The sequence below is a fragment of the Nomascus leucogenys genome, chromosome 4 (assembly GCF_006542625.1).
Source record: "Nomascus leucogenys isolate Asia chromosome 4, Asia_NLE_v1, whole genome shotgun sequence".
Lineage (NCBI taxonomy): Eukaryota > Metazoa > Chordata > Mammalia > Primates > Hylobatidae > Nomascus > Nomascus leucogenys.
Window position 1 is genome coordinate 92014819 of NC_044384.1, and position 12152 is coordinate 92026970.

A 12152-nucleotide genomic window follows, 5' to 3' on the forward strand; every position below is an offset into this window, starting at 1 on the left:
CCAGGACAGGCTGCATCAGAAGAGGCCATCAAGCAGGTCTGTTCCAAGGGCCTTTGCGTCAGGTGGGCTCAGGGCTGCCCCACTTGGGGGTTCCAGGGTGGCTGGACCCCAGGCCCCAGCTCTGCAGCGGGGAGGACGTGGCTGGGCTCTTGAAGTGTTTGGGGGTAAGCCCAGGGGCCCCAGGGCAGGGCACCTGGCCTTCAGCCGGCCTCAGCCCTGCCTGTCTCCCAGGTCACTGTCCTTCCGCCATGGCCCTGTGGATGCGCCTCCTGCCCCTGCTGGCGCTGCTGGCCCTCTGGGGACCTGACCCAGCCCCGGCCTTTGTGAACCAGCACCTGTGCGGCTCCCACCTGGTGGAAGCTCTCTACCTAGTGTGCGGGGAACGAGGCTTCTTCTACACACCCAAGACCCGCCGGGAGGCAGAGGACCCGCAGGGTGAGCCAACCGCCCCTCGCTGCCCTTGGCCGCCCCCAGCCACCCCTTGCTCCTGGCGCTCCCACCCAGCATGGGCAGAAGGGGGCAGGAGGCTGCCACCCAGGAAGGGGGTCAGGTGTACTTTTTTAAAAAAGAAATGAAGTTATCTTGGTCACATCCTAAAAGTGACCAGCTCCCTGTGGCCCAGTCAGAATCTCAGCCTGAGGACAGTGTTGGCTTCGGCAGCCCCGAGGTACATCAGAGGGTGGGCACGCTCCTCCCTCCACTCGCCCCTCAAACAAATGCCCGACAGCCCATTTCTCCACCCTCATTTGATGACCACAGATTCAAGTGTTTTGTTAAGTACAAGTCCTGGGTGACCTGGGGTCACAGGGTGCCCCACGCTGCCTGCCTCTGGGCGAACACCCCATCACGCCCTGAGGAGGGCATGGCTGCCTGCCCAAGTAGGCCAGACCCCTGTCGCCAGGCCTCACAGCAGCTCCATAGTCAGGAGATGGGGAAGATGCTGGGGACAGGCCCTGGGGAGAAGTACTGGGGCCACCTGTTCAGGCTCCCGCTGTGACACCGCCCCGGGGCGGGGGAAGGAGGTAGGACATGTGGGCATTGGGGCCTGTAGGTCCACACCCAGTGTGGGTGACCCTCCCTCTAACCTGGGTCCAGCCTGGCTGGAGATGGGTGAGAGTGCGACCTAGGGCTGGTGGGTAGGCAGGCACTGTCTCTCCCTGACTGTGTCCTCCTGTGTCCCTCCGCCTCGCTGCTGTTCCGGGACCTGCTCTGCGCGGCACGCCCTGGCAGTGGGGCAGGTGGAGCTGGGCGGGGGCCCTGGTGCAGGCAGCCTGCAGCCCTTGGCCCTGGAGGGGTCCCTGCAGAAGCGTGGTATCGTGGAACAATGCTGTACCAGCATCTGCTCCCTCTACCAGCTGGAGAACTACTGCAACTAGATGCGGCCCGCAGGTGGCCCCACACCCTCCGCCTCCTGCACTGAGAGAGATGGAATAAAGCCCTTGAACCAGCCCTGCTGTGCCGTCTGTGTGTCTTGGGCGCCCTGGGCCAAGCCCAACTTCCCACTTCCCAGCACTGTTGTGAGCCCCTCCCAGCTCTCTCCACGCTCTCTGGGTGCCCACAGGTGCCAATGCCGGCCAGGCCCAGCATGCAGTGGCTCTCCCCAAAGCGGCGACGCCTGTCGGCTGCCTGCTACCCCCACCCTGTGGCTCAGGGTCCAGTATCGGAGCTGTGGGGGTGTCTGAGGGGCCAGGATTGGTGGGGCCACTGAGAAATGACTTCTTGTTCAGTAGCTCTGGACTCTTGGCGTCCCCAGAGACCTTGTTCAGGAAAGGGAATGAGAACATTCCAGCAATTTTCCCCCCACCTAGCCCTCCCAGGTTCTATTTTTAGAGTTATTTCTGATGGAGTCCCTGTGGAGGGAGGAGGCTGGGCTGAGGGAGGGGATCCTGCAGGGCGGGGGGCTGGGAAGGTGGGGAGAGCCACCCGCTATCCCCAGCTCTGGGCAGCCCCGGGATAGTCACACACCCTGGCCTCTCGGCCCAAGCTGGCAGCCGTCTGCAGCCACAGCTTATGCCAGCCCAGGTCCAGCCAGACACCTGAGGGGCCCACTGGTGCCTTGGAGGAAGCAGGAGAAGTCAGATGGCACCATGAGCCGGGGCAGGTGCGGGGACCGTGGCAGCACCGGGCGGGGCCTCAGAACCCATACCTTGGGCACCCTGGCCGTAAGGCCCTGAGGATTGCAGCCCAGGAGGACCAGGGAACTGCCAGGGCCACAAGGGCAGAGACCAGGGCCAGGGTCCCCCTGCAGCCCCTTAGCCCACCCCCTCCCAGTAAACAGGGCTGCTTGGCTGGCTTCCTTTGCTGCAGACCTGCTGCTCACCCAGAAGGGCCCACGGGCCCTGGTGATAAGGTCATTCTGGCTCCAGGTCCTTGGGCGTCCTGACACGGAGCCTCTTCTTCAGCACCCCTGAGGACAGGGTGGCTCTGCTGGGCACCCAGCCTAGTGGGCAGACGAGAACCTAGGGGCTGCCTGGGCCTACTGTGGCCTGGGAGGTCAGTGGGTGACCCTAGCTACCCTGTGGCTGGGCCGGCCTGCCTGCCACCCAGGCCAGACCAATCTGCACCTTTCCTGAGAGCTCCACCCAGGGCTAGGCTGGGGCTGGCTGGGCCTGGGGCCGGCATGGGCTGTGGCTGCAGACCACTGCCAGCTTGGGCCTCGAGGCCAGGAGCTCACCCTCCAGCTGGGGACCTGGCCATTGGGGCAGCCCTGTCCCTGAAGCTCTGAGCTCGCCCCTTCCCCATGACCACATCAGCCCCCCTCCACCCAGAGATGTCACAGCCCCCAGCTAGCCCCGCCTCCAGAGTGGGGGCCAAGGCTGGGCAGGCGGGTGGACGGCCGGACACTGGCCCCGGAAGAGGAGGGAGGCGGTGGCTGGGATCGGCAGCAGCCGTCCATGGGAACACCCAGCCGGCCCCACTCGCACGGGTAGAGACAGGGGCGCCCTGCTGGAGCTGAGGTATGTGAGCTCGCGTGGGCCGGGCCGGAGCAGGGCCCGGTGGGCCAGCTGGGAGGCTGCCCACCAGTCAGCCATTGGCCACACTGTTGCCCTGGCTGACCCTGATGGCCAACAAGGCCGTAGGGAGTGATGGGCAGAGGCCCGTTCTGGGAGGGGAGGGTCAGTGCTCTGTGGGGGACGGTTTGTTGGAGTGGAGGGCAGCAGGAGGAGCCTTTTGGTGTCCAGGGACTCCTGGAGCTGCCCCAGCCTTCGGGGACTTACAGGGCAGCTGGCATTGGCTGGTGCTGGGGGCTGAGGACTGTCTTTTGAGGGGCCAAATTTTCTGTGACTTCTGTCCTGGGGGACCTCTGGCCTGAGGCCTCAGGAAAGGGCAAGGCTGCCCACCCAAAAGAGACGCAGCCATGGTTCGTGGTGCCCTCGGCTGCCCTGGGCCGGAGCTGGGGCCAGCTTTCACCTTGTTGAGACCCAGGACTCTGTCCCCCAAGCCTGTCTTCACCAGCACCTTGACCCCACCCCCACACACTGTGTCCTGGAAAAGGTGGACATGGGAGACCAGAGCCAGGGCGAGGTATCGCCCCTCCATCCCCCTAGGCCCAGTGAGAAGCAGCTGGCCAAGGCGAGCCAGTGGCAGAGGCAGCATCAGACCCAGTATCCTATCGGGCACCACCTTGGGTGCCAGTCCCCAGATGCCCTGGCGGGGAGTGTGGAAGCTCCCGGAGCCCCCAGGTCACCCCATGTGAGCCAGGCCCACAGAGCTTGGCTCTGCAACGCCTCCTGGGCCGATGCCTATGCTCCGCCCCTTCTGGGAAGCTAAAAGACAGCCCTTCCGTGTCCAGAGACCTGCCTGGCCTTGGAGCCTGGGCTTCACATGCCCACTGGGCTGGCAGGGACACTCAGCTGCCTCCAGCCCCGGCGGTCACCCTGGCATTGCGTCCATCTAACTGCTCCCCAGTCACAAGGCAGCTGCTCCCCAAGGCTCCCCAAACCTGCTGGCCCCTCTAGAAGCCTCTGCCCATTCCTGGAGGACCGGGGGCAGCCTGTATGCCATCCCACACACAGCCTTCTGTCTGGGCATCCTGCCTTCACGCGTGCTGCGCAGGGAGGAAACTCTTATACCACATTCCTTAAGCGGAGACTGAAGCCTGGAACGAGGCACATGGCACATGCCCCCACCCACCCAGGACACACTGCGGTGTGGCTGCCTCCAGGCTGGCTCCCTGGATTGCGTCTGCTCCTGGCATGGATAACTGGCACCTTTGCCTGGCTGTCGGGACAGTGTTTGCCTTCCCCTGTCGGCAGCAAATATTTACTGTCCTCCCTCTCCAGGCCTGAGCAGACCCTGGGGGGATGACAGTGCACTCAGGGGTGCTGAGGGTAACCCCCTGCCCTTCAGGTCCTGGTGCCCAGCAGGGGTCCAGCCCAGGGAAGAGAGTGAGGCCAGGACAGGTGGTACTTAAGCCTGAGTTTCTGGGAAAGGTAGCCCTGGGCAGAACTTGGGCCGAACATCGGCCAGTGTCTGTCTCCAGCCAGGCTGTGAGGTAGCTTTTTCCAGGATGGGCACCTTTCCACAACCAGCAATGTGGCCAGGAGCTGCCATTCACAGGTGCGACCAGCAGATGGCATCAGAGCCTCACTTTTGATGCACTCCAGCCACCAGCCACGGGTCCAGGCTCCGACCACGGGTCCAGGCTCCGACCACGGGTCCAGGCTCTGGCTGCCACCCAGGGTCTGAGCAGCTGCATCCTGCCCCTCCCGGGCACTCCCGGGGGCTGTGGGGCCTGTGGGGGCCCTGCCAGACACGCTTGGGGGCTGTGGGGGCCTCTGCTAGGCACTCCCAGGGACTATGGGGGTTGTGGGGGGCCCTGCTGGGCACTCTGAAGAGCATGGGGCTTAGGAATGAGAGGAGGCGTCTGATGATGATGGGAAGGGGGGCTACAGAGGCCCCTGGCCTGCTCAGGTCCAGTCTCGGCCCCTAAGTCAAGCCTCAGGCCAGCCTCTCACTGGCCTGGGTTTCTCAGAGGGCCAGGACAAATGTTCTGGGTCTCTAATATTCCAAGAAAGCCTCTGGCTAGACTCTGAGCCCCACCTGCAGGCCCCTAGAATCACAGAGAGCCAGGGTGAGAAGACCAGGGGGCCTCCGCCCCAACCTCTTCATGGCTGAGCCCGCCGTGGCCGGTGGTGGACCAGGCTGTGGCCTTTGCTGAGGGTCTCCAGGGCCCCTGGGGGCTACTGAGGCTGGAGGCCAGCGGTGGCCAGGAGGGTCCCTCCCTCAGCCACTCAAACCGGAAGGTCCAGTCCTGGTTCCTATGTGAGGAGGGGGCTTCAGGGGCTGGGACCTGGGGGCATGGAAGGCCTGGAGCTGGGGTCGGGGCTGCTGAGGGTTAGTGCATTCCCACGCTCCCCTCCGCCAGCGCCGTGAGGAGAGGGAGGTCCACTCTGGAAAGAATGTTTGGGGGCAGGGGTAGACAGGGTCTGGGAACGCGGAGATGACACACTGGGGTGCCGCCTCCGCACCCTCCGCCCTTCCTCCCACTATTGTTTCTGGCCTCGGCCGCAGGAACAGCAAGGCAGATTCCTTCGAAAGTGGGGCCGGCCGGAGGCGGCACCCCATCGTCCCTCTTGCGGCCCAGCCGTGCTGTGCTGGCGCCAAGCTCCCCGCTGGCCTCCCACCCGCTCCTCCGCGTCCTCAGCTCACTCCTCTGCTCCCAGGTGGCCCCAGTCCCCACCCCACCTCGCTTGGACTCCTCACTTCCTGCCCATCTGCTGCTGTTGGGAGACCCTCTCCCTGACCCCAGGGACTGCTGAGGCAGCCTCCAAGCCTCCCAGTGTCCCCGAGGCTGCCCCTAGAAGCTGGCTTGGGGCTGTACCAAAAGGTCACCCCACAGTCCCCACTCTCCAAGGCAGGTTGATAGCAGGGATCTCAGGGTGCCCATGGATTGAGGACTAAGTCAGAGTCGGGGTCCCTCAGGCAGAGGGTAAGGTAGGTGGTGCCTGCCAGGCTCTCCTCACCCAGGGAGGCTGAGAATGTCTAGACCGAGGTGGCTGTGACCCCTAGGCAGTGTCACAGGGCTGCTGGGGGCTGAGCCAGAGCCAGCCCTGCCCTTGCCAGGGATGGAGACCGGCCTCGAGGAGGCCAAGCCCTGGGGGTCCACAGGCCTGTGGGCTTCGGGGAGGCTCTGCTCCCTGTGGCCCTGTGTGGCCCACGCTGCTGAGTCATCAGAACCTCGGGGGCGCCGCGGGCCCCACATTCCGCCCAGGCCTCTCTCTGACCCCCTTCCCAGCCCATCTGTGTTTTTGGAAAACAGAGCCAGAGCCCCCGCGGCCCTGCCAGCTTGCGGCTGCTCACGCTGGGACTCAAATCGCACCCTTCTGTCTCCAAAGTCCACCTTCACTTCAAAGCTCGGTCCCACCCCAGCCCGGCCTCCACAGGGCCACCACCTGCCCACATCCAGGCCCACTGCTGCCCAGCTTCGGAGGGACCTTGGGTATCCCCTGATCCTCTCTAGAGCGCGGGGTTCCTGGCATGGGCCCGTTACACAAGGGTGGCTCAGTGGGTGGTGAGGACGGGGCTGGGAGGAGATCCTGGGGACCCCATGGTGGAGGCCATGAGGCACCCAAACCCCGACTTCGGCGATGGCTGCTTCCATAGGGCCCTCTGAGCCCTGACCTCCAAGGTGCAAGGAAAGCTTTCAGGGGCAGGGGTGAGTGGAAGGTGGGCTTCCTCCCTTGCTACCTGGGGGTGGGCCCAGGGCAGATGCTCCATGGGCACTTCCCAACCTAGGCCCAGCTGTGGGGAAGGAGGGAGCAGGCAGCTGGGCTCCAGGCATGGGGAAGAGTTGCCTGAGAACTAGGGGAGAGAGGGAGGGCTGGGGCACCCCATGCCAGCTCCAGCTGTACCACCAGAGCTCAGAACAGTGGAGGCAGGAGCCAGCAGGCTGGGAGGCTTCCTGGAGGAGGTGTCCCAGGCCCCTGCCAGCACTGCAGCCTTGAGCATGGGTCCACGCTGGGCTCCCGCTGCCAGGGCTGCAGACGCAGCCCAGCACTGCCCATGCTGCCCTTGCCAGGGACCCATACAGAGCTAGCACCTGGGTCCTTCCCCCTGGCTGGGCATGGGCTGGCCCTGACAAAAAAGAGGGGGTAGCTGTGGCCTCAAGGTCTACAACGGGTTGTGATCTGCAGGTGCCAAGAAGCCACGGGCCCTCAGCATCCTCAGGGGGTCCACCTGAGCCAGTGTGGGGCTGAAGGGTGAGAGCTGACAGGCGGGGCTGACATCCTGGCTCTGCTGCCAGTGGCTGTGTAGCCTTGGGAAAGTCACTTAGCATCTCTGGGCCTTGGTTTCCTCATCCATCAGAAGGGAACCAAAGGAGGCCCTGCCTGCCTCAGCTGCTGGATGGTGTAGCTCAGTGATGTCTGTGAGCGGCAGGCCCTTGGGCAGCTGCGCCTCTGGCTTCAGTACACCCGTGAGCTGCTTTCTGTGCCCAGGCCTTCATATCACTGGGACAGCCCCGCCGGTGTGGTTCATGTCTGGGCACCACAGGCAAGGGGAAGCTGACATGTCCTCTGTGGGAAGTGGCAGTCCCCATGGCTACCGGGCATGCACAGGGCGTGTGGAAGGGACCTTGCAGGGAGGAGCAGCTCCCCAAGGGAGGAGCCCGGGGCTGGGGTACGGAGGCCTCTGCACATCTTAGAGTAAAACAAGCAGGAGGGGCTGGGTGTGGTGGCTCACGCCTATAATCCCAGCACTTTGGGAGGCCGAGGCGGGCAGATCACCTGAGGTCGGGAGTTCAAGACCAGCCTGACCAACAGGGAGAAACCCCATCTCTACTAAAACTACAAAATTAGCTGGGCGTGGTAGCGCATGCCTGTAATCCCAGATATTTGGGAGACTGAGGCAGGAGAATGGCTTGAACCTGGGAAGCAGAGGTTGCAGTGAGCCGAGATGGCACCATTGCACTCCAGCCTGGGCAACGAGAGCAAAACTCCGTCTCAAAAAACCAAAAACAAAGACAAAATCAAAACAATAAAAAAAACAAGCAGAAGGGGCTCTGAGGTGCCTGCAACACCCAGGTGCCATCCATGGCCCTGAGGCTCGTCACAGGGAAGGGGTCTTTGCAGCTCTTTCAACCCCCAGCCCAGCATCCAAGGAAGCCCAGGGCAGGGAGAAACCTCAGCTGCACCATCAGAGCTCAGAACAGAGAAGGCAAAAATTAGCAGGGAGTGGGGCTGGGGAGGCTTCCTGGAAGAGGTGTCTCCCGCCTTGCTGCACTGAGGCCTTGAGGATGGGTCCATACGGGGCCCTCACTGCCAGGGATGCAGATCCGGCCCAGTGCTGAAATATGTGCTCCTGGAGCCTCCCTCCTCTTCATGGGCCACAGGCTGTGAAAACCCCAGAGTCCTCCCAGGCAGCAAGTTTTGTTTTGTATTTTTTGTTTGTTTTGTTTTGAGAGTCTTGCTCTGTCATCCAGGCTAGAGTCCAATGGCGCGATCTCGGCTCACTGCAACCTCTGCCAGCCAGCAAGTTTTGCTGGAGTAGGTGGAGTGGTCTTTGCAGAGTGCCCCCGGGCTGCCTAGGCCTGCCGCAGAGTTGCTGAGCATATGACCACCAAAAACGGTTTCGGCACCCGTGGGTAGGGGAGGCAGGGGCAAATATCACTTTACGTCGGGGGGAGGATAAAATTGAACGTTTATTAACATTGATTTTGTGCCAGAGGTGGCTACCCAGACCCATCCACTGTAGCTGTGAGGTTGGAAGGGAGAGGGGAGGCATGAACTGGCTTGTCCAAGGTCATTGGCAGAGCGGGGCTGTGAACTGGGTTAGCCCCCAGGCCCCTTCTGCCCATCCGTCCTCCAAGCACTAATGTGTGAGTGGCACAGTGGGCCCCTTGGCCCTGCCAGCCCCTCGGGCTGTGGCCCTATAGCCTTTGAAGGATGGCCTCACTTCCCCAGCAGAGGCAGCCTGGCCTTCCAGTACCTCGATGGTGTAGGGCTCTGGGGCCACAATCTGGTGTTTTCAGGACTGGGTTGTGGGTTACTTCCTCCTTTTCTCTCAATTCCTGAGGTTTGTTCAGCGGCCCTGTAGCTATGGTCATGGCAATATGGATTCACTGGAGAGCAAGGTGCTTTCTGAAGCCGTGGATGCAATTCTCAGAAGTGGCCATATGGTGTCAGGCTCGGGCCAGATTTGGAAATCTCCACTTTACAGGTGGAGCAGGGTGGGGCTGGGAAGCGAGTTAAGAACGAAATTCAGCTCATCTGGGCTCATCCTAGGGCTGCTGCCTCTGAAAGGGAGTCTCAACGTTCTGCCCCGGGCCTCTCAGTAATAGATCTGATTTTATGTTCATGCTAATGTAGTGATTTCCTCTCTTAGAACAAAACGGATGCTTCAGAAAGGTGTTCCAGACCTATCCTGTGGCTTAGGCCCTGAGCTTTAGGATGCCCACCAGGCCACAGCCCCCTGGGGTAGGAGACACCCGAAGGGAGGAATTCCCTCAGCGCCCCCTCCCAGTCCTGTAATGCCAGGAGAGAAGCAGATAAGAGCCCCAGTTCCAAACGCAAAGGTGCAGAACCCATGGCACCCCGACACTGTAGGGAGGCATCCTGACTTTGCCCCCAGAGTCCCCCTCCAGAGTGCCCCAAATTGCCGCGCCAAGACCTTTGGGTTATGCCACTGTAATTCTAGAAACGGCCGCCAGGTGTCAGCATAAGGCCACTTAAGAAGCTAAATGGCGAAAGCTTGGTGTAACAGATTTCTGTGGGTTCCCGAGACTCTCGTGCATGAACAAGGGTGAGCTGAGCCTCTCCCAGGCCTAAGAGGCAGTGGAGCAAGGAGGCTTTTCTATGTCGTGTCCCTCACTCCTGCATCCCAGTTTTTGTCCATTTCGTGGTCCCTCTCACCTGTCTCCATAAAGCACGTGTCCCCCTGACCTCTGCGTGGAAAATCTGTGGGATGTAGTGCTGTGGGGTCACAGCCCTCACACCCCAACTCACTGATCCCCAATGCCTCTAGTCCTGCCTCGGTGGCACCATGGCTTAGCTGCTCCCTGGGGGCCCTTTCTATCCTGACCGCTTCTCCCTGCTCTCCTTCTCCTGTTTACACATCTTGGATTCCAAGATCCTGATGGGATAAAATAGCCCTGGAGACTAGAGTGAATTCCTCCTGGGCCCATCCAGAGATGGAATTCCAGTCCAGGGCAGAGTCTGGATTCAAGACACCATTGTGGGCCTGGGAGGCTCCAGGTTTCCAGGAGTTTGACCTGTGGGCTGCTTCCCTTTCAGCCCCTTAGCTGCCCACCTCCTCAACCTGGGGACTCTTCATTTGGGGTGCATCCCATGGAATCACTTCATCTGGCTTGGTGTCAGCCCTTCACTCTCTCTAGGTCCATCTGCAGCTTGGAAAGTCCCAGCCAAGTGTCTCCAGAGAGCTCTGGCAGTCGCTCTTTGCAACATTTGGGCATCTTGCAGCAGACACTGGGACCAGCACATGCTGTGGGGTCTCTAAGCCATAGAGCCCCAGAGCAGGGGCTGCTTCATGCTGATCTCCTTGTATCTTTGTTTTGTTTCTTTCCCTGAGTCTTTATTTTGTGTCTTCTCTCCCTGCAGGCTTGAGGAAGAGGTGTCAAATTCCCAGTAAGACTTGATCTAATCTAGTGGGTGATTCTATCTGAACCCTCCCTGAGCTGCTGCCAGCTCTGAGTCTGTGCTTTAGCTGGAAAGACTGTGAACCCATTCAGTGCTCTGGACTCAACAGGGCCATTAACATCCCTCCCCACCCAAAAGCCGAGTGAAAAATCCCATTTTCCTTCCTCCCTTGGGAGGGCATGGCTCTGGGGCATCTACGTCTTATTTGAGACATTCCCCAACACACGCCAGATTTGAATCCCCTTCAAGTCCCTCTTCCCTGCTGAAATCCTTGTCATCCCCACTAGATGTCCTATTCCTCCAGCTAATGAAGGGATTTAAGATGAGGGCTTGAAAGAAAAAGGGAGAGGGGACAATTAAATCCCAACACAGGCTAGTAAGGCTAAACACACTGAAGGTGGTTGGGGTGCATGGGTGTTGGGAGGGTGGGGACTGGTGGCTCTCTGGAAAGTACGCGTCTTTGCCTCTTCTTGAGTCTTTGCTGGCTTGGGGAAGAGGTTAGAAATTTCCAGTGTAATTTAGTCCAATCTGATGGATGCTTCTATATGAACCCTCACCCAGCTGCTGTCAGCTTTGAGTCTGTGCTTTAGTTACAAAGGCTGCGAACTTGTCCAATCGCCCAATCCAGAAATGCCTGCAAGTGCCACTTTCAGTAGTGTCATTAGAGCTTAGTACCACACATGGAATGTCCGAGGTCAGATCAGACGTGACCAGTGAAGTGAAAACCCCCCCAGCTGAGTACCTTGCTCATTGAAGATGGGAGGACATAACTGCACAGTACATAACTGTACTGGGAGCACCTAAAATCCAATTTTTCTGCTCATTCTTGAACCCTGCTTTGTCCCCCTTATTCCCGCCCCCCCCATTTTACCAGTGCCACGTCCACCAACATTCCGGGGTGTCAAGTAACTGCCAAGTGTCACTCTAAGTAAAGCTACACCCACTCCCCACCACCTCCACATAGCCCCCACCTCCTAGCTGGCAGGGAGCTTCTGGCTTATGCCCACGCCCACAGGCGCCTTTCTGCCAGGTCAGGGGTGGGCCAAACCTCCACCCCCTAATGTACCATGCCCTGGTGCTGGAAAGTGCCTGAGCAGCTGCCCCAGCAGCCTCAGCACTACCAAGTTGGCACAAAGCTCCCCAAATTTGGAGGGGCTCAGGGAAACGAGTGGAGGGGATGCGGAGGTGAGGGGTAAACCCATCATTTCAGTTGGCTTTTGAGCAGGTGACATGCTCAGCGGAGACGAGGCTCTCCCATCTGTAGGGGCCGTATTAACGTGCACACTCTAAAAGTGCCCTTCGTTTCTCCAGCCTCAGCCTTGTCGCCCTCCTCCTCCACGTCAACCTGGCCAGAGGGTCTGGACGCCACAGCCAGGGCTCCCCCTGCTTTGGTGGCGACTGCTAATTTTGGCCAGGTCGGCGGATCATCGTCCAGGCAGTTTCGGCAGAGAGCCTTGGGCACCAGTGACTCCCCGGTCCTCTTTATCCACTGTCCAGGAGCTGCGGGGACTGCGCGGGGACTAGAGTACAGGTAACTGGGCTCCCATCCCTTGAGTG

At 60.8% G+C, this 12152-nt stretch overlaps 1 protein-coding gene across 5 annotated transcripts in view; it reads left to right on the plus strand.

Annotated features, from left to right (window-relative positions):
• The window catches only part of INS (insulin), a 14635-nt gene continuing 2483 nt past the window's right edge, over window positions 1-12152 (plus strand). Inside the window, exons 1-3 of one of the 5 annotated variants that reach the window (XM_030811480.1) lie at window positions 1-36; window positions 232-435; window positions 11907-12126. In XM_030811480.1, coding sequence (XP_030667340.1) covers window positions 249-435; window positions 11907-12126 — 407 coding nt within the window. In that variant the 5' untranslated portion in view covers window positions 1-36; window positions 232-248. Of the gene's footprint in view, window positions 113-231; window positions 436-1230; window positions 1450-11906; window positions 12127-12152 lie in introns of those variants that run through there. The other 4 variants (XM_012496623.1, XM_030811481.1, XM_003281351.4 and 1 more) reach the window with 4 other exon arrangements.